The sequence below is a fragment of the Lepidochelys olivacea genome, assembly GCF_965140295.1.
Source record: "Lepidochelys olivacea isolate rLepOli2 genome assembly, chromosome: 11".
Taxonomy (NCBI): Eukaryota; Metazoa; Chordata; order Testudines; family Cheloniidae; genus Lepidochelys; species Lepidochelys olivacea.
In genome coordinates this window covers 18,656,309-18,682,200 of record NC_140421.1, presented here as the reverse complement: position 1 = coordinate 18,682,200, position 25,892 = coordinate 18,656,309, and the positions used below count along the sequence as shown (strand labels likewise).

At 39.3% G+C, this 25,892-nt stretch overlaps 1 protein-coding gene across 2 annotated transcripts in view; it reads left to right on the top strand.

Moving 5' to 3' along the window:
* ZRANB3 (zinc finger RANBP2-type containing 3) overlaps positions 1-23,520 on the top strand; it is a 128,095-nt gene extending 104,575 nt beyond the window's left edge. For both annotated transcript variants that reach the window (XM_084642980.1, XM_084642979.1), the window contains exons 16-21: positions 5,613-5,714; positions 7,743-7,885; positions 11,063-11,209; positions 12,517-12,919; positions 16,104-16,235; positions 21,887-23,520. In XM_084642980.1, the coding sequence (XP_084499106.1) occupies positions 5,613-5,714; positions 7,743-7,885; positions 11,063-11,209; positions 12,517-12,919; positions 16,104-16,235; positions 21,887-21,985 (1,026 nt within the window). In that variant the 3' untranslated portion in view covers positions 21,986-23,520. The remainder of the gene's footprint in view (positions 1-5,612; positions 5,715-7,742; positions 7,886-11,062; positions 11,210-12,516; positions 12,920-16,103; positions 16,236-21,886) is intronic.
* Positions 23,521-25,892: the final 2,372 nt, after the last annotated feature.

Genomic DNA, 25,892 nt, shown 5'->3' with positions numbered 1-25,892 from the left:
GATCTGGAAACCCCCTCACCCTTTATTTTTAGATCGCCTTTCCTCCTATCTCCCCACTTGGGCAGCAGTAACATCAGACCTCTGGGTGCTCAGCACCATCATCCTGGGGTATATCCTCCAGTTTATTTCCATTCCTCCACCACACACCCCTTCCCTGTCCCTCTTCAGAGTCCTTCTCACGAGCAACTTCTCGTCCAGGAGGTGCAGGCCCTCTTCCGCACGGTGCTCTGGGACTGGGGTGCATGAGGGACTGGGGGCCATGGAGAGGGGGGGTGTGCACCCTGGGCTGCAGGGGGGAGGGACAAGGTGAGGGGGGGCGCAGGCTAGCCTCCCCCAACGGTAAAGGGCCATTTGACAAGGGCACAGACATCTTCTGCAGACTTCCTGGCACAGGTCCTGATTCAGGACATTTGCAGAGGTGCAATGTGGTCCTCGGTCCACATGTTTGTGGCCCATTATGCCATCACCCAGCAAGCCAGGGATGATGCCAATTTTGGCAGAGCTGTGTTACAATCCACTCACCTGTAAACTCCTAGCCCACCTCTGAGGGCACTGCGTGTGAGTCACCTGACATGGAATGGACATGAGCAAGCACTTAAAGAAGAAGAAACAGTTACTAACCCTCCATAATTGTTGTTCTTCGAGATGTCTTGCTCATGTCCATTCCATGACCTGCCCTCCCTCCCATGGCCAGAGTTGACAGTAAGAAGGAACTGAGAGGGCGCAGGACCGGCAGCGGTCCTTATACTGGTGCATAAGCGCGAGCCTCCAGTGGGCAATAGAGCCGGTCCTACAGATACTGCTGGGAAAAAAGTCTCCGTCAATGATGCATGCGGCGTGCGCACAGCTGACGTGGAATCGACGTGAGCAACACATCTCGAAGAACAACAGTTACAGAAGGTTAGTAACAGTTTTATATGCTAGCATGTGCTCTTTGAGAATTGTTTTACCAAAAACCTCAACTATGATCAGGAACCACCACTACCACAGTCCAGCACCAAACTCTTCCAGGGTGAAAAATGAATGTCCCTAGTTGGACTTGAAATTGTATTTACTTACGTGACTAAGCCATCTTCCTTGGTGAAAATTAGAAGAAAAATATTTTCTATTCAATTTTTCAATCATTTTGGGAATATATATAATTAAATTTTTATGTATGGCTGTGGTTTGGTTTGTAAATGGTTTACAATAACTTACCAATCTTTCAGTTAAATAAAATAATAACAGCTCCTGTCCACCAGTAAGTATTGGATCAAAGTTGTAGTCAAGGGTATTCTTTAAAATGTTCAAAAGGATAATAAAAATGTTTGTATTGGCAGAACATTCCTAGATTCCAGAACTAGAAGGGACCATTGTGATCATCTAGTCTGACCTAGTATAACACAAGCTTCCCAAAATAATTCCTGCATAAAATCATATCTTTTAGAAAAACATCCAATATTGATTTAAAAATTGAAGTGTTGAAGAATCCACCATTGACCCTTGGTAAACATTCTAAATGTCAGTAAAAATTATGACAGTGCATCATTTCAACCTGCAAACATAATATTGTTTTCTCCCAAGTTTCAGAAAACTAAGCAACTGGTGCCATATATGCAGGGGTGAAATTAAGGTGGTACGGGCTGGTACGGCGTACCAGTAAAAAGTGGCCGCCAGTAAAACTGACTTTAAAGCGCTGCCACAGCAGCGCTTTAACATTGCTGCTCCTTTTGCGCCCCACATCGGCGGCCCTGCCAGGTCCCTAGCGGCAGGGCCACTGACGGGGGGCGCAAAAGGGGCAGCGATGTTAAAGCACTGCAGCGGCAAAGGACCTTGCCCCTTTTGCCCCCACACCTGGCCGCTGCCGGGGGTGGGGCAAAAGGAGCAGCTGCCTCAGGGCTGGCAATTTAAAAGGGTAGCAGCAGTGGCCGGAGCCCTGGGCCCTTTAAATCACTGCTGGAGCTCTGGGCGGCACAGGCCAGGCAGCGCAAATGGGCTGGCTGGGGGATGCTGACTCCTCCCCCCCCCAGCCCTGCCCCTTCCGCCCGAGGCCCAGCCCCTTCCGGTGGGGTGGGGGGGAAAAGTTGGCCACCCTTGTACCGGTAAGAGATAAATGTTACTTTCACCCCTGCATATATGTGATGTCAGATCACTTTCTGAACAAAACAAATTAAGAAAACTCCCACTGGTATCCAAAGATGTTGGGAGTCCAAAAAGCAATATATTGGTAAACTTATTTTCAGTTGTCATTTGGGGCATTGCTGTCACTGTTCCATTCCAACTCTCTGCTGGTTTTGGGAGGGAGACATCTTTAGTTTAATGGACCTTTTCATAAAAACCTATCAATCTTCAAACCAGCCTTGTGTTTCAGAAGCAACTGAAATGTGGAACACCTGGGTTCTGTTGCAAGTCTCATAAGGAGGGAAAGTTTTCTATTCTGTTCATTAAATAAACCACTTGTTTAAATGAACTGGGAAAACAAATTCCTTCATATGACCCACATGGCTCTGCAGCAGCGTTTGAACCAAAAACCTTTACATCTCCACCACAGACCTCTATTGCTGGAGCTGTAGAAATGAGTGTTATCCACTGTGTGGAGCTGTCACTAAAAGCAACACATACTTGGCCCATGGGTCATTTATATTCAAGATCTGGGTTCCAGTGCCAATTCTGCCAGAAATGACCTTGTGCATGTGAAGCTCTCAGTTGCTTTATTTGTAAAATGCAGATAATAATATTTGCCTCACTCCTAGAGTGAATGGTATGAGGCCATACTCAGTTTGAAATACACAGAATATAAACAACAATCAGTAAAAGAGGTAAGATTAGAGCTCATAGCCTGCTAGTCTGCTGGTTCCCAGATTAGTGGGTCTTCTCCTAAGCCAAAAGTCTCTCTCTCGTGTACTGTGACATACTTTAGAGGTCTGCCTTCATTTTCCCCCAACAGAGCTCTTTTTCTGATCAGTCAGTCATGAACAAGGCTTTGGCCTTCATGGACTTTATATGGCGGCTCACTTGTTGACAATCATCTGAGAAAGAATTTGCTCAGAGCACAGAGGAGGCACTGAGCACACTTCACCACAGCATGTCCTGTCACGTGATTTAAAGTGGAATAGAGTCATTTTCTCCACTCAAGTAAAAATTCTGCAATCGTCCCCTGTGCTATGCAGCACAGTTGAGTTAATGACAGGTTTCAGAGTAACATCCGTGTTAGTCTGTATTTGCAAAAAGAAAAGGAGTACTTGTGGCACCTTAGAGACTAACCAATTTATTTGAGCATAAGCTTTCGTGAGCTACAGCTCACTTCATCGGATGCATACTGTGGAAACTGAAGAAGACATTATATACACAGAGACCATGAAACAATACCTCCTCCCACCCCATTCTCCTGCTGGTAATAGCTTATCTAAAGTGATCACTCTCCTTACAATGTGTATGATAATCAAGGTGGGCCATTTCCAGCACAAATCGAGGTTTTCTCACCCCCCCCTCCAAAAACCACACTCACAAACTCACTCTCCTGCTGGTAATAGCTTATCTAAAGTGACCACTCTCCCTACAATGTGCATGATAATCAAGGTGGGCCATTTCCAGCACAAATCGAGGTTTTCTCACCCCCCCCCTCCAAAAACCACACTCACAAACTCACTCTCCTGCTGGCAATAGCTCATCCAAACTGACCACTCTCCTTACAATGTGTATGATAATCAAGGTGGGCCATTTTCAGCATAAATCCAAGTTTAACCAGAACGTGGGGGTGGGGGGTAGGAAAAGACATGGGGAAATAGGCTACCTTGCATAATGAGTTAGCCACTCCCAGTCTCTATTTAAGCCTAAATTAATAGTATCCAATTTGCAAATGAATTCCAATTCAGCAGTTTCTCGCTGGAGTCTGGATTTGAAGTTTTTTTGTTGTAAGATAGCGACCTTCATGTCTGTAATTGTGTGACCAGAGAGATTGAAGTGTTCTCTGACTGGTTTATGAATGTTATAATTCTTGACATCTGATTTGTGTCCATTTATTCTTTTGCGTAGAGACTGTCCAGTTTGACCAATGTACATGGCAGAGGGGCATTGCTGGCACATGATCGCATATATCACATTGGCGGATGTGCAGGTGAACGAGCCTCTGATAGTGTGGCTGATGTTATTAGGCCCTGTGATGGTGTCCCCTGAATAGATATGTGGGCACAGTTGGCAACGGGCTTTGTTGCAAGGGTAGGTTCCTGGGTTAGTGGTTCTGTTGTGTGGTATGTGGTTGTTGGTGAGTATTTGCTTCAGGTTGGGGTGCTGTCTGTAGGCAAGGACTGGCCTGTCTCCCAAGATTTGTGAGAGTGTTGGGTCATCCTTTAGGATAGGTTGTAGATCCTTAATAATGCGTTGCAGGGGTTTTAGTTGGGGGCTGAAGGTGACGGCTAGTGGCATTCTGTTATTTTCTTTGTTAGGCCTGTCCTGTAGTAGGTGACTTCTGGGAACTCTTCTGGCTCTATCAATCTGTTTCTTCACTTCCGCAGGTGGGTATTGTAGTTGTAAGAATGCTTGATAGAGATCTTGTAGGTGTTTGTCTCTGTCTGAGGGATTGGAGCAAATGCGGTTGTATCGCAGAGCTTGGCTGTAGACGATGGATCGTGTGGTGTGGTCAGGGTGAAAGCTGGAGGCATGTAGGTAGGAATAGCGGTCAGTAGGTTTCCGGGATAGGGTGGTGTTTATGTGACCATTGTTTATTAGCACTGTAGTGTCCAGGAAGTGGATCTCTTGTGTGGACTGGACCAGGCTGAGGTTGAGGTGGGATTATCATGCACATTGTAGGGAGAGTGGTCACTTTGGATAAGCTATTACCAGCAGGAGAGTGAGTTTGTGTGTGTGTGTTTTGGGGGGGGGGGTGAGAAAACCTGGATTTGTGCTGGAAATGGCCCACCTTGATTTTCATACACATTGTAAGGAGAGTGGTCACTTTGGATAAGCTATTACCAGCAGGAGAGTGAGTTTATGGGCGGGCGGGGGGGAGCGGAGGGTGAGAAAACCTGGATTTGTGCTGGAAGTGGCCCAACTTGATTATCATACACATTGTAAGGAGAGTGATCACTATAGATAAGCTATTACCAGCAGGAGAGTGGGGTGGGAGGAGGTATTGTTTCATGGTCTCTGTGTATATAATGTCTTCTGCAGTTTCCACAGTATGCATCCGATGAAGTGAGCTGTAGCTCACGAAAGCTTATGCTCAAACAAATTGGTTAGTCTCTAAGGTGCCACAAGTACTCCTTTTCTAGTTGAGTTAATAGCTCTCTGTTGTTTAATTTAGTGAAGTTGCTGCTTCAGATCTATTCAAAGATGATATATATAGGTGAAATTGATGCTTACAGGTAAAATTGCAATCCTCTTTAGTTGCAGTATAATGCAGTACTATGAATCAGATTTCCTGAATTGGTAGTCTTACTATGGTTTTACATCCACCGTGCAAATACCTTTTGAATTTCTTCTAATATTAGGAAACAAGATTGTTTGGGTAGCCACTGAAAAAAATCGGTACTTTTTCTGTATTGTATTACATTACAACTGTAAACAAAATTAAAAGACTTGGATTCCTTCGGGATTTAGTGGGTTTAACTAAATTGTCTGTATTGCATCTCCAGGATGGAAAATCACTGAACTGTAATTTTATTCCATTGGATATAAAATTGGATAATTGGGAGGATTTACCAGAGAGTTTTCAGCAAAAACAAAATCGTTCATTGGTAAGAACAATCTTTAAAATGTTACTATGAAAATAACATAATGTTTAATTTGGACCTCTTTAATTTTTATAAATGGAGACCATTTTGTTACCCTGCTTCAAGTTTCAGTTGTTGATTACATTTCCTCAATGCAGCCAGATTTTATAAATGTGGATATGAATAATAAATGTGCATTCTGTTACTTTGGCAAATTATCACGCCTCCTGTTACCATTTCTGTAGATAGAATCATCATCACATCAATTAGTTTCTCATTTACAGGATTAGTAAGTGATGTTCATAAGTTATCAAAATTACATATCATAAAGGTTATGTTTTAAGAGTGGCATACTGTGAGTCGAGAAAATATGCTTGACTGCGTCACACTTGTGATGTGTTTAGGCCGCAGAGTTCTCAGTGTGCTCTATGGTCACCCTCCTCTCTCAGCAAGAGTGTTCAAATCAATGTGGAGCATGACATGCTGAGACTTGTAGTCTCCATGAATTCTATCTCTATAATGAAGATTATATCCAAAACATGACATTAGAACTTTTAGGTTCAAAGTCAAGTCCTCAGAATTTAGAAAATGCCATGATTAAGTTTGCTCTGCAACATTGGAACCTTAATTTTTTTAAGCTAGGTTTTTTAATACAATTTCCTATCTTCTTAAAAATAACAAATTTTATCATGTTTAATCCTATTGATTCCCTCCTGGTTTATCACAATGCTGGGACCTTTAAATCTACAGCACAGACCTCAACCAATTGAGCTAACTGTGTAACTGGTAGCAGTAGAAGGCTCTATTATCCATGTGGATCAGCTATTGGGAAGGAAGAGAGAGACATTTTGTCAGTGCTTTTCAGAGCTATTCACTAGACAGTAGAGGAGTGTTGAAACTCAAGAATCCTGGATTCAGTTTCAGGTTCTGGAGGGGAATGTGTTTCTAGTGCTAGACCCTTCTTCTCCTGTCCTCTTCTGCTCCTTCATCATCTGAGTATGAACTGAGGGAGATACATTCTGTAAAATGTTAACAAAATAAATAAAAAAAATACATTGATTCACATCTCTACTGAAATGTCCAATTTCATTGCCTTTTTCCATGCTGCTCCAGCTCAGTGGGAGAGAAATCCTGATGTACTCATTTTCATTTATTCACAAAAATAAGGATGAGGGAAGGAAATTAGGAGGAAAGGGAAATCATTATGATAGCTTACTTTTTCGGTTCTGAAGGACTGTTTCTGCATAAGGCTTAAGTCACACCTGGAATAATCTAGTCCCCAAAGTGGATGTTTTTTCGCATAGCATAACCAGCTCATGGTTTAGTACAAAATGCTCTTTCAACTTGTTTATAGTTATGCCATTCACCTCTAGTACTGAAACTAGGCAATCTGCATCACAGATCTAGCACTGTTGGGGTTTTTTTAAGTGAGACATGAGTTGTATCTGTGAACCTGATTACAGACTTTATTCAGCTCGCTTTACTGAGCCACAATTCCTATTGAGAGCTATGGCAGTTTTGCTTGAATAAGAAAGGCTGAACAGAGTCGTCCATGTTCAAACATTTGTCTATATTTTTATGCTACCCTAGGAAGAGTTTGCCAGTATAGCTATACCAGGAAACCCTTGTAGTGGAGATGCAGTTATATTGGCAAAAGCAGTTAAAACCTGTTCCCTAAACAAAATAACCTATATCAGCAAAAGAATTTTGTGCCAGCACATCTGTGTCTATATGTGGGCTTTGCCAGCATAGCTACATTGATTAAGTGTGTGATTTTTTTTTCCTCTCTTTCCCCCAACCTCCCTCCTAACTGACGTAGCTATATAGGCAAATATTTTAAGTTTAGATCAGGCCCAAATCTTAAAGTTTCAGCAGAACCTTTGAAGCTCACATGAGAAATGATTACATCCCAGAAAAGAACATCTTAAAGCAAGCAAACTTTTTTCCAGTTGACAAAATAATTTTAAATATAATAATCTAAAACATTTCAGTTTAATTAAAGATTTTTGTTTAATACTTGTGCTGTTGACCACTTGACCTTCTCTCTGCCAGATTCTGAGGTTTGTGAGAGAATGGAGTAGTCTAACAGCCATGAAGCAAAAAATTATCAGAAAAAGCGGCCACACTTTTTGTAGCCCTATTCTTGCTGCAGAAGAGATTTCTAAACAGCAGGCCAGGCTGAGCAGCACCAAAAGGTATGTGTTTTTACTTTTCATTCCTTCCTCTTTTGTATGCAGGAAGTCCAAGGCTTTTTTATGTAACGTTCAGTGGAATCATGTTGAGATAATAAACTGAACATTTAGTGATAACTTGTCTTATAGGAATAAATTAGGCATTTTGTGTGCATTTGTGCAAATCTGTTAGAACAGAACATATTGCCTGATTCTCTATCACTATGAGTCCAGTTCAGCACATATTCTGTCTCTGAAGGTTTCTGCAGCTTTAAACATCCAGAAACTGCTAGAGATTCCTGAGAAAAATCTTTCATTCATATTATTAAAATACCATCTATTGGCTTCCACATCTCATTTGTATTATTATTATTATTAGTTATTTAAGCACCAGCTGTGTGCTTAGAGCTTTAAAAGGCACATCAGAAGGCATAGCTATTCTACTGAAGAGATTACAGTCTGTTTAGATGATATAAAATATGCTGGGAGACAAGTTTCTATCCTCAAGTATTTATTTATTTACTTATGTTAGTGTTTTGGCAATGTGTGAATAATAGTATTTTTTATTTTTTATTTTTATTTTTTTTAGTTGATTGGTTGGTTTTTATTTTGTTGTTGACATAAGCCAGGGTTTTGTAGAAAGAGTTGGTTTTATGCCTTTCTTGCTTTCAGTCTTGTTCCTTGTAGACATAGCATTTCTTCTTGAAGGGCCATATGAAAAGGTAACTAACAGTAACCAAATCAGCTGAAAACTCTTCATATGTTACCTAACTTTTCTTTTTCTATTTGGCAGTAGGTCAAATCAAAGAATCCACTGTAAAACTGTAGTCTTGGCTCTTTAAAATTTTTCATGTCCTGCTAGAAGGGAATGTCTCTCTGCCCAAAGGAACTATTCCCCTCCTCCATTTTTTTCATCTCCTTCTGTCCTCATTTAACATTTCAACAAAATAATATTTGTGCCTTCATCTCTCATCTTCCCTCTTGTAAATCCCTCCTTTATTGTCTCTTGGTCCCAGTAGTCCCGATTTCAGTAAGTCCAAAATACATCATCTTGTTTCTCCAGGCTAGAAGCAGGAATAAATTATTACTTATATTTATTTCACAATGCAGAATCTCCTTCTACACTTTCTCAGCCTCACCTCTTCCTTAGTTGATTTCCTATCCTCCTCGAATGCTAGGTTTTTTCAGTATTTATTATTGCTTTCTTTCCTTTTGTGTCAGGTGCCCAGCCAGTGGTAGAATCGAAATTTACCTCTCCTTTGCCTCCTTTCTTGGGCTTCATATACACTTTAACCAGAGGTATCATTTGCAGCTCACGTAAACGTGCCAGCACTAGCTTTTTCATCTCACTAAAAATAGCGGTGAGGATGCAGTAGCACAGATTGTACAAGTCCACCCGACCTGTCATGGTATCTACTCACATTGCTAGCCCGTGGTGAAGTGCGTGTTGCCACATCCACATTTCTGTTTTTAGCAAGCTATCTAGATTAAAGCTAGAGCCAGTATGTCCACATGAGACTGCAAATACACCTCTGATTGCAGTGTGGACATAGCCTCAGTCTCTGATAACATTACTGTCCTCCCTGACATGGGGCTCATAACCTAAGTGTTGTAATTAAATTTTTCTCATACATACATCCGGGCTCTCTCAGCAACATTGTTCTACAACATATATCTAAAACTTGTTGTCTTCTCTTGATCTACTGCTAAATCCTCCCCCCTCCACCAGCAGGATTGGCTGTATTGTGATGGTCAGTAGGAATTCCTGTAAGTATTTAGAGCAGTTTGTAATTTCAGGCTTGCAAAACAAGTATAAATCAGCAAATAGTAGTAATAAGTAGAGTGTTGTATTTTTTAACCTGGCACAGGATTGTTTCATTATATAACATGTAAAAGAGGACTCTAAAAGGAATTCTTCACTGTTTTAGAATAACCAGGATGGCATTTATTAATGTATAGAGATGGTGAGTGGGGATTAATGTGATTGGGTATTAGCATAAACAGGGTCAGATTAAAGCACAAACAAACTAGGCACATGTCTAAAGCCCAGCCTGAGCAGCACTGCAACCCCATGCACCAGGTTGCAAAGCCACTCATTCAGATTTGGCCCGGCTGACCTCTGCGCCTCCCCGCTTCTGAGAGAGGGGCAGCCAAGCCAAACCTGAGTGGGCAGTGGGGTGGCTAGTGCTGCTCCTGCATCAGGATTCCCCCAACCTCCATGTGCCTGCCTGACCTCACCCTGCTTTCAGCAGCCCATGTCCACTCCACTTTGCCTGCAAGACTCATTCAGCAACAGTCTCGAGACCTGCTAAAAGTACAGGGAGCCAGCCAGGAGAGGGGTGGCAGGGAGCTGTGCAGGGGCAGACATGAGATGGCTAACAGGGCAGTGTCCATGCAGCAGAAGCCAGTCACTGACTGACCTGAATAGAAGATGGTTAATTAAGCAACATCCATGCTGCGAGAGGTGGACTTGCTTGGGTGAACAGATTACTAGTGCAGCTGTGCTGGCCAGGACAGGGTTAATTTAAATGCATCCCTACCACAGAAGCATCTTCTGGCTGGCCATTAGAGGGGCCCAGAAGTGTATGCTTGCCTAATGCCTTGCCCCGACCATTAGTTAGTTAGGTTGATCAATAATTATATCTTAAGAGTGACCAAAGCATGGGGGGCTATTGAATTTTAACAGAGCTTAATTTCGAAGAATAGGGATGATCTTAGAATAAAAAATACAAAGGAAATTGAGCAAATTCGAAGATAAACTAATTTTGCCAGAACTCTTTCATGGCTTCAGCACTTCTCATATTCTGTACCAAATAGTACCTTTTCCAGAACAAATAAAAACAAAAAACCCTGGAATATCAGTGATGTTTCACTCAAGTGAAACAAGCTTTCCATTGTTTTTGTATCACTTTTTATAATTACTTGTCATGGAAAATAACTCATTATCTGTTGGCAGCACAACAGAGAGGTGGCTGGTTTTTTTTTAAAAGAAATCTTACCTAATGTGGAAAAACTGAACGAGTAAAATACATTTTCCAAACGCTACTCATGCCAGGTTTACGAAGTAAAAAAATATTTGGATGGGATTTTCTACATCAGTATTGCTGCGAGTGACATGAATGTTCTTTAGAGAAGTATTCAGTTGTCTGCAGTACAGTTCAGGAGAAAAAAGAATACTGAAACATCTTGTAATAATTCCAGATATGTGACAAAAGAGGATGTTGCTGTAGCCTCACTCAGCAAAGCTAACAGCAGTGGGGGCAGCGTATGCTTGGTCACAAAGAAAGCTGCATTTTACTTGAAAAACGAAGGTACTTCTGCTGGAAAAACAGATGGCCGTTCCACAAAGTAAGTTTGTTAATGTCAATAAAAAAGACAAAATAGCCAGAATGCAGTAATTAAACTAGTTTTTCCCAAAATTATTTTTACTTTATGTAATGAAATTATAGGGTACAAGGGCTTATGTTAATATGATGCATTGCTTAAGATCAAAGGCATTTACCTTGTGCTGATGAACTAAATCTTATTTCCTATAATGATTTATGTTATGTATGTTAGCAAGCACATTTGTCAGTGGACAACTGTGTTTCCTAGTAGGAAAGAAGAAAAAAATTGTTTGATCACGGAAATGGAGAGCTTACACACAAACAAGCCTGTGATGTTCACAGCAAACGGAGACACAAAGAGTATGTCTGCACTTTGAGCTGGGGGTGTGATTCCCATCTCAAGGAGACATACTAGTATTAGTTCTGATTGAGCTAGCACGCTAAAAATAGTGGTAGCTGAGGCAGCAAGAGTAGCAGGAAGGGCTTGCAGCCCTGATGATGTGCCTAGCACCTCAGGTGGGTATGTACTCAGGGCAGCGAGCCCTTCCTGCTGCCCGTGCTGTCTCAGCTACCACTATTTTTAGCATGCTAGCTCAGTCAGATCTAAGACAGGTATGTATGTCTCCTTGAGCTTGGAGTCGGATCCCAGCTGGAAGTATAGACACACACAAACTCCTAAATTATTTAAAATGTAATAGATGTGGGGGAGAGAGTGTCTAAAACTAACTGGAAAGGACCTCTATGCCTGCTTTTTCTCTGTCAGCCACTTCTCTACTTCAGGAGAAAATAGAGGATATAGAACCTTGATTAAGTCAAGATATTTACAAGATAGCCATGAAAGATATCTAAACAAACAGGAAGTTCTCACAATTTTTCCTCAAAAGAATTTTTACAACATCCCTTTTACAACTTACTTTCTATTATAGACTTGAAGGGTAAAATTTTATAGCCTTCTTTTTTCTGTATATACATGTTAAGAATGCACCTTTTTTATGCATGTGTAAACTCGCATTTCCATTGGAAGACTGGGAAACTCCAGCTAATAATTAAATATATATGAGTATAATAATTTAATGTGCAAATGGGTGTTTACCAAGTTTGCATATGCAAAAAAAAGTGAGGCCTTTTAGAAATCTGGTCATAAAAAATTTAATTCAAGTGGGATGTTTGCATTGTGCAGTGACCAACCAAAGCAGCATGAGTTTTCATTGGAGTTGTACTTTTCATGATAAAAGAAACTTAATCGTTGATATTGATTATATAAGTATTGTATACTGACCCTGATGAAGTCCAATCTTATTAAATAATTGCTTCTTGTCCTTATCACAGGTTACTTTTAAAAGACGGGAAAGATTCCCCTGTTCTTAATGCAGATTCAGTTCAGGCTGAAGTTGTTGAAGATCCTGCCATATACAAAGGATATTTACAGGCTGTAGATAATAAAGGAAATCCACTTTGTCTTAGCTGCCAACAACCAACAGTTCATCTCGACCAACATTGCAAATCTATTGCTTGGGAAACACGATTTTGTTCTCTTAAATGCCAGGAAGACTTCTTAATTCGCTCTAGTCAGAGTTACCTGAGGAGTAAAGTGTTTGAAGTCGAACATGGTGTTTGTCAGCTTTGCAATCTCAATGCCCAGGAACTCTACCTTAGCATCAAAAATGCACCTAAGAATCAACGTAAGAATCTTTTGGAGAGTTCTTGGATGTCTCAGCTTCCATTAGGACAGGTAATGGCAATGGTATTTAAGCAGTAACGTAAATCAATGTATTTCTGTGGCAGGTGGTGGTTATGCTCCTTAAGTCATTTTAAAAGGTAAGTGGCTGAAAACAAATGTTTATCAATCAACAGAGTAGAAAAATGTACAACAAATGAACTACTTGGGGTGGACACTTCTACCCCATCATCCCTCACAGCAACAAAAAAGAGGTAATAGTTTAAAAAAAAAAAAAAAGGTCCTAAAAACAAAAAACCCTACCCCAAGCAGAATTTTTATCCCAAAAAGGGAGAAGTACCAGATGATTCCATGAAGTCCACTAGGGACTTGACTATTGCTATAGATTTTACATGAAAGGTGCTGTAGTACAGTAATGAGTGATATTCTAAAAGCCCTAAGATAGGTAGATACTTTTAAATTCCATTTAATAACTAATGGACTAGATGACCTTCAGGGGTCCCTTCCAACCCTGATATTCTATGATTCTATGATATGATTCTAAGCTCCAATTAAGTGTCTGCTTAAATTGTTTGGGGTTTTTTAAATGAGGAAGGAGTCTCTTCTAAATCTTAAGAAAAATTACAGAGGTGGCATGAGTTCATGATTCTATATTTATGGGAGCCACTCCACTGAGAGATTGCCCTGGCCTAGAGGTAGCCTAGCAACAACTTAAAATAATGATGAGCCACACAGTGCAGTGGCACATTGATTTAGTTGGGGTTCGTCCTGCTTTGAGCAGGGGGTTGGACTAGATGACTTCCTGAGGTCTCTTCCAACCCTGATCTTCTATGATTCATCTTCTTCTATGATAATGCAGTAAGATGTAAGAGTTTACTGGTTATTACTTCTAGCATACAAAAAAATTCTTTAACTTAGTGTTTCAGTTCTTTAATACAGTAGAACCTCAGAGTTATGAACATTTTGGTTATTCTTTCAAAAGTTTACAACTGAACATTGACTTAATACAGCTTTGAAACTTTATTATACAGAAGAAAAATGGTGCTTTTAACCATCTTAATTTAAATGAAACAAGCACAGAAACAATTTCCTTACTTTGTCACATCTTTTTTTTAAAGTTTTCCTTCCCTTTATTTCTTTAGTTGTTTATTTAATACAGAACTGTACTGTATTTGACACATTCCCACGCCTCTCTTGGGAGGCCCATCCCATAGTTGGAGAACCACTGGTGTAGATTATCATGATGGTAGTGGGCTAATGCTTAGAGACCGCTGTTGTTAGCTGTGAATTTTGCTTTAACTTATATTTTCCTTTTGAATCTTTGCCTTGTGAGGAAGTACATGTGAGCATTCTTAACTCTAAGCTAAGTTGTTTTGTGTGGGAATTTGCTCTTTTTTTCAAAATGTAACTTGCATACATGCACAGGATGAGAACTCAGGGCTAAAGACTAAAGAGCTGGAGAGAGGAATTAGCTGAGTAGTATAGCAGTAGAGTCAGTCAAATAGTCACATCTCGTCTGTTTAAAACAGAACATGCCTGATGAGTAAGCTCTAACCTACACTCCAGCTTCCTCAGGTTGTGACTCAAAGCTCTGTATGTGACGCTCCAAAAGCCCTGTAGCCTGAGAAGCTTTGAGCACCAACTGACAAAACTTTGGGCATCAGATTTTCCTACAAAGAATATAAGGTTTTAAATACAGCAGAAATATTATTGTTTTACCTCTTTAAAATAATTTCATAACTTTTATTAATTTGTAGACTAAAATGGAAATTGTAGCATTAAAAACAAATGACTTACCATGAACTGCTGAAATAATGATTATTCTTCCATCTAGATTTAGAAGTTTAACACATATATTTATTTTCAGTAAAATAATCTGTGTTCATTTTGATTGGCTGCCACTTAACAAATAACTCTTATACGAAAAATATATTTACAAACTGAAAATAAATCAACATTCTTTAGAGGCAAGTACAGTATCTGTCGGATTAGAACTGCTTAACAGTAAAGAAAAACTAGGTGTGTTTTAAAAAGCAGAGCATTGCATTACATGCGTCATCTAGTTATATAATAAAGAGAGCTTCATTCACCACTGAAATGCAGCTATTTTTAGCTTACAACATGGCAACAGCAGCAACGCACAGTTAGTTTATGACAGGAAGTGAAGAATGCCACATCCAATTAAAGCAATAAAAGATTAGGTACAGTTGAACCCTACTGGACCTTGGCCAAGACACTAGTTCAGATGCCTCCTATTATTTCAAAATGTTCATTAAAGTCTTAATGGCAATGGGATGTCATTTCTGCATCTCCTCAAAATACACTTATAATAACAGCCTTCCTCCATTTTCATGATGGGTCATTGCTTCTGCATTGATTCGGAGGGAATAGTGCCATTTGGCACCTACTGAATAAACACCACTTCAGAGATCAAAGTTTATATGTGGTGAACCCTACCAGTGCCCATTCAAACTTATGAAAAACTTAGAAACAAATAGTAACATTTGGCATTAGCCATCAGCATTTTAAGATATAATGAGTAAAATAAGTGAGTTCAAACCACAAAGACCAAGGAGTCTCTTTTCTTTACATCCTTTATACAAACACTACTATGTTGTTTACTGTTCACCTCCACGTTATGTTTAAATTACAATAGTTCTTAGCCTTTTTGAAAGCTTTCTTGGGGTTATAATGTTTCACTGTGCTCTTCACTAGAAGACCCATCAACAAAACTGAAACTTTATATCTAAATATAGTAGAAACATTAAACAGTCACAGTCAATATCTGCTTATTTGTGAATTGCCAAGTTTATGATGGTATTTTGACTTTTTTATTTTGTAAGTGACAAGATTGAAGGTGCATCACTTTTTCTTACTCTGACATTTGTTTTTAGTACTGACACCTGACATTAATAAAATAATAGACATTAAGGACATATTGCTTGTTTCATTCAGAAACAAAAATCTTAATTTCTGTTCTGCATCTTTTCTCAGTTTTCTTTTTTATAATTCTGTAAATGAACACAGATGCATTAGGATATTCCTCTTGGGTCCTGCATTTTAGCACTTGCTCTAATGTATCAAACTACTGTGCATTTGGTGAAAATAAGCTTTCTAAAAATATAACTCCTGGTTGCCTGTATAAACATGATTGAAGAATGTATGACACAATTTCGTCTGTTCAGAGTTGGCTGTTTAATGCTATAACTTCTGATGCTATGTCCTTTGTTTACTACAGTTAAATGAAATTATAACAAACCCAGCAGAAGGCCAGTTCTGGCAGGTGGATCATATCAAACCAGTTTATAGCGGAGGAGGACAGTGCTCTCTGGAAAATCTTCAGACTCTATGTACAGTTTGTCATAAGGAGGTCAGTATAAATCAGAACTCATAATCCCCTGTATGTTTAAGTAAATAGATAATTTATGGAAGTGTCAATGAAAAATTCTACAGCCATAATTTTCAAAAATAACTGGACGACTTCTTGGTCACCAAACTTGATACACTTTAAAGGGGCCTGATTTTCTGAGGATTGGGTGCTCAGCATTTGCTGAAAACCAGTCTTTTTTTATAAATGTCTCAGTTGTGCTCCCAAAATTGCTAATTGCTGTTCAGAATATCGGCTCAAGTGTATAAGCACTACATATATGCTATAATATGTTCCCACCTGATCCCCTGATATGACCTGCAATGGGTTCAAATCCTGTTTGTTGAAACTTCTTGATATAAAACTACTGAAAGCATTACTTTATATAAGTTCTCCATAACGGGTACAGTAGAAGCTGCTTCTTTCTTTACCTCTTGAGGAGGACTTAATAGGATACTTTAGGCGTAAGTGATAATTCAGGCTATGTCTACACTGCGAGCGAGGAGTATGATTCCCCTGCTCTCGTATATGTGCTTGCACTAGCTCTCATTGAGCTGATGCCAGTATAAATAGTAGTGTAACCACAGTAGCACAGGGAGTGGCAATGGCTTAGCCATGCCAAGTACAGACACACCAGTTTCAAATGAGTTTGCACTTGGCATGGCTAAGCTATGCCTCCACTGCCACGGTCCGTGCTACCATGGCTATGCTACTATTTATCTTCATGCTAGCTCTCAACAGAGGAGGAGTTCCAGGCCAAACAGCACAAATAGATTAGAAAGTAATATTTGTAATTTTAGGCACTAGGATTTTACAGCATCCTGATTATTTTACACTTATGACCGTTAAAATAAAAGATTTTTTATCTCTATCGTGCAGCTAGTTACAGTCATACTTTCTGCAGTCTTGCAGAGTTTAAACATGGGAAGTATATAAGGCAGAGCTCATTTAAATATCAGTTAATGCAGTTAATTTCAGTTATGTACACTTACAATTTATTTATTCCTATCTTTTTGGACTAATTTAAAATAAAAAGCTATCAGTGGGCCTTCCATCTAAGGACATTATCCTACAGTTGTATCTGGGTGGGTGCATCCTTGTGCCTGTGTAGAGCCGCACTGAAGTCAGATGATGTTATGTAAGATGTACAGAGGTGTTCCTGGCCCTCTCATCACCTCCCCTTAAAGCATCAACCCATATTTCCTGTTTCTGTGTAACCTGTAACTCAGCTGACCTTGCAACCAGTGAACATAGTACATTGGAAAATATGACAGGATCAGGTCACTAAATAGACTGAATGAAACAAGTTTCATTGCTCTTTACAAATATAAGTAAAATGAACTGTCAAAGGCAATAATAATCAACAGTAGTAATCATAATTAGTAACCCTTACTTAGTTTGATTTATAGTGGTAGCCTTAGATACACTCTCTGTTGGGAGTAGTAAATTTAAGTTTTCAGGAACACAATAAAAACCCCAATTTTTATCCAAAGGTTAGGAGTTTTCTTTTTTGTTTTCTTTGCAAATAATACTATTAAGATCGTAAAAGTTGGACAAAAAATACTATGTGCTAAAGACCTATGTGCTATGAATAGTCAAAATAATAAGTAATTTGGTTATCCTGTTCTTTAGAAAGTAAAATATGTGTGTACAGTGACTAGCACAGTGGGGTCGTGGTCCATTACTAGGGTTCCTGGTACTACAAACAATAATCTGCAAAAATAAAAATATTACACCTGAAATACTATATCCTCAGTGCTAGACACTGATTTCCCCCAATAAAGAGGTATGGGTGGATTTCAGTATAGTTATCATGTTAATTTAAGTTGTCTTTTTCACTCCTTTAGTAGCTTCTTGAAGTGCAGCTTCCTAGAGGTTGCTGGTATATACTCAAGGTGTCACACCAGCAGGTACTCTGCAAGTGATCTTGCAACCACATTTGAACAGGTTGGACTATGCAGACTTCCTTTAGGGGTAACAGACTTTCCCCAGTATTAAGTGTAAAATAAATAGTAAAAAGAAAGCATTACAAAAATTCCCAGTTTGGGTTTGGGAACAGACTGTGCCACTATAGTCAGCATACATGCTCCAAGGTTGTGCAGTGCTGGGTTGTACAGCAGCAGCATATACATGGTACATTCAGTGCATGTGAAAGTTGTTGCTAGGTTTTTACCAGTGGAGACTGAAGCTGAAATTCTTTCTGTTGCACTGCTTCTCTCTTCATTTGTCACTAATGGGTAATACCTCACATCTATTGAATTCAGAGATGGTCCAGTGTTGTTGTTGCTGGAAGCTCCAAGATTAAGCCCTGCCCTTCAGCTCAGGTCACCAAAATTTCTTCCTCCACCAGCGGAACAAGCTGGTAGTTCAGTTTCTCCTGACCATTTTGTTTTATAACTTGAATTTTTATTCATTTGCATGGAACAGCAACTTCATTTCAGCTCATTCTCCTGAGCTTGTGGAATCCACTGAGTCTCTAACCGAGTCTCTAACAAACGGGTTTGTCTGGAACGGTACCTCTAGTGAGCTCCTTTGCCCTCCCCACCACCACTATGACAGCAAAAAAGCCCTACAAACATCAAGCCAAGTCTGAGGAGTTTTATAGGCAGTTTTTCAGGAGCCTCAGAGGGTGAGTTATTCCCTGCTGCTGCAAGCCACTGACCTTTCCTTTGCCAGGGTTACATGTTTGAGAAAGCAAGCTCTGCTCTACTGCCATAAGCCATCAGGCCTTGCTCTGGCAGGACAAGGGGCTTTGAGTCAGACTGGCATGCTCGGGCCACACTCCCTACCCAAAGCTGTAACTCCACCGTGGAAGGCATGACCAGGAACATGAAGATTTCCAAGGAGACCAGGACCCCTCACAGCCTGCTCGGGGCCAAGTCTTGCAAACTCCAGAGGCTCCAGGTCCCAAAAGGACAAAAGCACGTATTCATTCATGAGGAATTAATCTGTATTATTAGTGAGCAATGACACAAAAATACAGATTTAAATTATTTCTCCTTTGACTTCCTACCAATGAGTGTGTGTTTGCTTGGGCGCTCCACTTATACAGGGGATCTAACAGTGCTCTGTATCATGATTACTGTAAGAGACACGTGTTCAGCATGTCTGGGATGAGATACCTGTGATTTCTGTGAAGCCCTTTCTTGGGCAAGTGTAATGGGAATTGTGCCTGTCTGGCTTTCAGTCACAGACTCTCGGTCTTCCAAAATCTGAAAGGCGAGAAGTGGTTTCTTTATGTCCCTCTTCCTCTCCATGAGTTGGCTCCACATTAAAGCATTAGGAGAGTTTGTTAGGCAGCCTGTATCCACACCAGACACAGAAAGTCTGAATGTCCCACACAACTTCATCAACCGCTCTCTACCTTAAGTTCCTAAAACTTAACTTCCCCCTTAAGTTAACCCCGAGTGAAAAAAACAGTCACCTTTTCAGATGGGGACTCCCTTCCAAAAGATCTCATAGGCCATAAGAGTGAGGATACCATACAGATTTCAGAATCTCCAACATATAAAGTCCACACACGAGTTGTTCCCTGTTCATCTCATCCTATACAAAATGCCAAGGCCTTAGAACCTCAAAGATGCTGCAAGCAAGATGTGAAAATCCTGCACCAGTTAGCATGCTAGGCATCTGGGAAACCATAGAGTGAGGGAATCAAGGCTTCCTCTACAAGGTCCTTTGTGGTATCATAGGAAGAAAGTGTGTGAACCCCCATCCTAAGAAGATTGCAACAGAATTTCCAGTCTTCTACAGAGGCATCCTTTGGTAGGAAAGTGCTAGTGGGTTGGTTCCGAAATAATTCCTTAAATTACAAAGCTCTTGTAATGGGGAGTATGTCTATTTCTGCCTGTTGTTCTCCAGTAATAATAATAATTCTGCTTATCCTTCCTCTCTGTAAGTCTGTGATTCACTGCTCACTAATTCCCAGTTATTTTGAACGAGGAGAGAAGCTCTGTAACAGAATGAGAAATTTCTTACCTGATCATTTTCTTTCCGATACAACTTCTCTCCTCATTCAGCCCACCCTGATTGATAAATTACTGCAATACAATTTGTAATAAATTGAAAAAATTCTCTGAAAGGAGACTTAAGCATATAATTACCTTAAAGTTAGTTGGTATCACTGCAAGTTGTTGCCCTAGTGCTAATAATCAGTTGCTGAAGTGTGGCTAAAATTTTGGAAGAACTCTGCTGGTGACTTGAACTGAAGAGTTGAGCTTAGTCCTCGAGCCTCTAGCAACAACACTGGACTACCTGCAAAGTCCACCAATGGAAGACATTATCCATTTGTTATGAACGAGGAGAGAAGCTGCTAGCAGAAAATTACCAGATAGGATATTTCTCATTGTTTGTGTACAGAATGAATAACACCATTGGAAGCTTCTGCATGCTGTGTTGTTAACATGTCTCAGTTCTACATAACCTGAAGGGAGGAGAGTATCAGTGGGGATGAAAGGATCATGTAATAATGTAATGTTAGTAAACTTCAAAGCAACCTGTTTCATTTTTGGCACCACTGTTGAGAAAGACAATAAGGATGTTTGTTACTGCCAATTGCAGTGGTGTTTTTAATGTAGACACTTGTATACTAAGAATTGGACTAGGACTATCAAACTTATTTTGCACAGGTAAGTAAATAACCATCAAATGGTAGTAATTTTAGAAAAAGCTTTAAAAGATGCTGCCTTTTAAGATAAATGAGTCTCTTCCACTAATGCCGGTGAACTATGAATAAGAAGTAAGATACAGGCATAGATCCACTTTAAAAACATAAGATGTATGTAAAGTGATTCTCTAATCCCCCTTGGAGCCATATATTACGGTGTTCTAATCCTGGCTCTCCCACTGACTTGCCGTGTGACTTGGTGCTAGCCATTTGTCTATGTCTGTTTATCCATGTTGGGAAAGAAATAATACATGTTATCAGTCCTCACAAAACTCCCTATAAGAACATTTATTTGCACAGCATCGATGTACAGTGCTACCTGACTGCTAAATATTAAGTACTAGTTGACGGCAATGCACCCTTCTGGTGGACAGGGTTATGAACATCAGGGCCTGCAACATACTTCAATAGTCACCTTCAACAGTTAGCTGTCTAAAATCCCTTAAATAGAACTTGTGAATTTAAATTATCATCATTTCTCCAAATTGGTTGCCTCATTCTACCATATGAGCGCCTTGCAGAAGAAATTAATGTAACACTTTTATAAATAGACTGACATTTTGGTGACTTATAGTAGAAATAGCAAAGCCCAAATATGTTTTTTTTTTCTGTAATCAATCAATTAACAAGTATATCAGACTTCAAGATTCTAGTTTTAAAAAAACACATGAAGAGTTTTACTCCAATAAGTAAGACTGATGTTCTTCTTGTAATATCTAATAGAAAAATCAATGTTCAAATTTGATCTTTCTCCTGTACTCAGTACTTCATAAAGAAATGAGTGTGCCAAATTGGAAGACTTTAGTTCAACAAGAACTTGGAAGTTGTCACCCTGTTACAAGCATCTATATTTTAGATAATGTGATAAGTAGTACAACACGTTTGATCTAATATGAGACCCCAATTCTTTAACAATCAAGGTAAACTCAAATGTAGAATACTGTTGCTAAGTAATTTTTAATATACACAGACACATCTTTCTTTTCAGAGAACTGCTAAACAAGCCAAGGAAAGAAGCCAGATGAAAAGACATTCTTTAGCTTCAAAATATGGATCTGATATCACAAAATTTTTTGTAAAGATGTGAGTAGGATATAGCATCATATACTACTGATGTGAAATGCAAATGTGTTTAGTTTAGTATTTCAGAACTATCATGTATGTGCATGGGTTTTGGTTGGGCATTGATGCAGAATTCTGAATCTTTACAGTCTAATTCTTTTAATAGAGTAACTTCTGATAAATCTTACTCAGTTAAAACCAAGGTTAGGGAAAGAAGTGACCATTCTATTTTATAATTGTTTCAGTATTTCTGGGGTGTCAGAACAACACAACATCATATTGTCATCATGTACCATGACAGTTTCTTCACTAGATGGATCAGTAGCTTTAAAACTCTATATCCTGGGTTTTGTTGTCATAAGTCAGAAACTTAATGTTGTTTCAGTATATGTTATAGGACCTATTTTGTTCTACTTTATTTCTGTTTCCAAATTAGATTATTTGTAACTCCACCTGTCAGAAACTGGTGAGGCTTTACTGGAATTTTTATTGTCCTTGCATTGTTCTGACATACTAGGGGCAAACATCTTACAGTAAAGATGTCTTTGCCTAAATAATTATTTGGTATCTTTGGTTCCAACATTAAAATTGTTTTTAACATACAGAAATAGGCAAATGTACCCTAAATGAAGTAAGGGACGAAGGTTTTTAGTTCTTTATTTTTCTATTTCTATTTTTCAGTACTTGGGAAATGTTCTGATACTAAAGTGATAGCTGACATATGAATACCTAGACTGATAACTGTGTGTGTCATTGTTCGGGAATTGAGTTTGGATTGGGTTTATTTTCAGCAATTATTTTGGCTACATTTCAGATAGAATAAAAGAGAAGTGGCAACGGTTTAATTGTCAGAATTATTTGAAGGTTATTATGCTAACTGCATTTCTATTTCATTTTTCAAAACAAATGTACTGACTGCTCTTTTCATGGGCTGCATAGTACATTAGATGGTCAATGTTTCAAAATATGACTGAATCCAACTGAACCTGAAGCTGAATTGAACACACATGTGACAGAGAACACTGTATTTCCTGTAGGAGCTTGTTTTGTATTAGATAAAATAAAATTTGCGTTCTCAGTACCTCCAGAACATATTCTCATTTGCATAGCTCATGCTGACAGCTATGTGTATCTTTCTCTCACTGTGATCACAGTCTTGTTACTTGAATTTGGAAGGGTAACATCCAAAGTTAGCTCACTATGGCAGCGGGGTATTTCACATACTGGTTAATCACCTCTTCTTAGTTGTTTTCTCTTTAAGCAAGTAAAATTAGCTGGTAAAGTATCCTTGATGCCTCTCAGAAAACTTTTTAAAAATTACTTTTAGAATATAAAAAAAATTATTTCTGTGGGTTTTTTATTAACTTCAGGGGTTGTCGCAACAAATTTTTTGGTGGCTACCAACTCTTGCTGGTGGCCGCTCTGATGATTTTTTCCTAAAATACTTAATTAAATGTAGAAAAAAACAAATTCATATGCACATACACATGTCCAAATCATTGTAATTTATTTATGTAGGATTTTTTGAAGACTAATTAATAAAAATAATGTACAGTTGTCTATATTCTTTACTGAACCTAAACACAAGAGAAACAATGTCTGTACAATTCTGAACTAAATTTAGAAATCCTTTTTCATAATAAAAGTCCAAATAATAATTAAAAACATGTCTCCAAATATGTCCAAAATTTCTCTCTTACATAAGTGTAGGCAAAAAAATCAATCCAATTCAGTAATAATAATGATGATAGTGACAACAAACAGAATCCTCTTACATTGTACTTTAGTAAAGTTCTGGGTTGGATCTGACTATGTGCAAAAGTTCAGGAGCTCTTTGAATGGAAAGTCTGAAGAATCCCAGGTCTTCTGTGAAACTAGAAGGGAAGTTTCCAGGTTAGCATCAGTGAGCAGTTTCAGTATGTGTTCTTTCAGAAAATGCAGTTCACCAAATGCCCTCTCACACAGCACAATAGTAGAAAACAAGGACAAGAAAAGAAAAGCAACTCTGCTTGTAGGTGTCCTCAAACAGGTATACATTACTCCAGACCTCCAGTACTGTAACACTGGACTGACTGAAATATGTTTGCATTCTTGCATCATTGCGCATTTGCAGCATGAGGTACTTGAGAGTGTCGAAGGAAGTTGATCTGTCTTGCTAGGCAGTTATTTTGTTTGCAGCCAAAAAAGGTGAACCAGAATTGCTGAGTGGGTCGGTCACAAAGGTGTACTGATGGAAAAAGTTTTCCTGAAACAATTTTCAAGAGCCTCCAAGAGGATACTCAGGTATTCAGTTACAGCTAAGCTGACCTTTCACTGCACATTCTCATCTTGACAGCTGAGAAACTGACTAAGCTGATAAAAAACTGTAGAGTCCTGTTCCTCCTGTAGGTGCTGGATGATGTCAGTGATAGTCATTCTGAATGTATTAATTACTTCAGTTCTATCAAATATCATTAGGTGAGGTTTCTGAAACTCCAGTTCAAGGAAGCAAGCTTTGGTAAAAACTCTTTCAAAAATAGCAAAAAAATTATGTACTTCTGGATTTTGTAGCTTTTGGGATAGTTCTGGTAAAACTGTGTTCAAAGCCTCAACAAGCTCTTCCCGCAGCTCAAACAGCCTCTGTCATTAAAACTAAGCCAGCAGACCAGGTTGTAATTCAGAAGCACGTTATGTGTCTCTCAGCCCATTTTGCACCGAGTTGCAAATCTCCCCTTATTGACACCGCAGGCATTGATGTACTTTTTCACTACAGATTCAATCTCATCCATACTTTTCATTGCAGCCTTGCTGGCAAGTACTTCTTGGTGGGCTAAACCGTGAAACAAAACGTTTCTGAGTTCAGCTCCCCTATTTTTGCGCCTTGCAGAGCCGCTGCCCCATCAGCTGTCAAGCCGCACAGACTGTCAAAGCTAACACGGCACTATTCCATTCTTGCCTGAACACATTCAAAAATGGGTTTGCCAGTTGGCCAATCACTGAGGCTCACCTGATATAAAACACCTTCAGACAAACAATGGCAATCACAGTCAAAAATGCGAACGCATACAATTACCTTGGGATTCCTTGTGACAAAGCTATCATAGGAGCAAAGGTTGTAGAAAGGGCTCACTGTGACTTTTTTTTAGCTATTTCTTTTTCTAGAAAATTCAGCAGATCGCTTGTGCTCCTCCATCACATGTTGTTGCTCAGTAGTATATCTCTGACGCGTATTTTCTGGTTGTACGGCCAGAACACTTTTCTTCGAGTTCTCCGTCGCTGAATGGTTTTCTTGCTTTCCCTAAAAGTAGTGCAACTTTAAAAGTAGCCACCCTTATCTAATCCACTTTATTAAAAAAAATCTCTGAGCCCTCACTGTTGTCTTTTGAGCTCGTTTTTTTAATCATTTAACAGCTTGCGTCTGTGAAACTCACCATGGTCATTCTGTTCAACTTTCCCTGCATGAGTGCTATAATGACGTTGCATTGCATAAATTTTAATTTGATTAATTTCTTTCTTACAAAAAGCGCACACTGCAACTTGCTCGGAAATTGAATCAGATGGCTTCAGAAACACAAACAGCTGCGTTTCACACTGGTCCTGAAATGTTTGTTTTTCTTCCTTCCATGTTCTGCTTTTCTTAGCAGCATGTGGCTCTTCTGAGACCATCTCTGTATCATATACAAGGTCCTTTTCTGGCACTGATATTTTGAAAAACTTTTCTGATATCCGTTTGCATTTTTAACTCTTTCACTTTCTGCCATGAACAGTGTCAACCTACCCAAACACCACGTAGTGATCTTGCTGATGATGACATTGGCCAGTAGCTGCTTACGGAGCTATAGTGGCATGAGATGTAAACATAGTGATTAGCCAATGAATACGCTTTGTGACTTGAAAGAATACCACACCTATGTAGTTCAGCTCTGCCTGCACTGTACCATACCGTAATATTT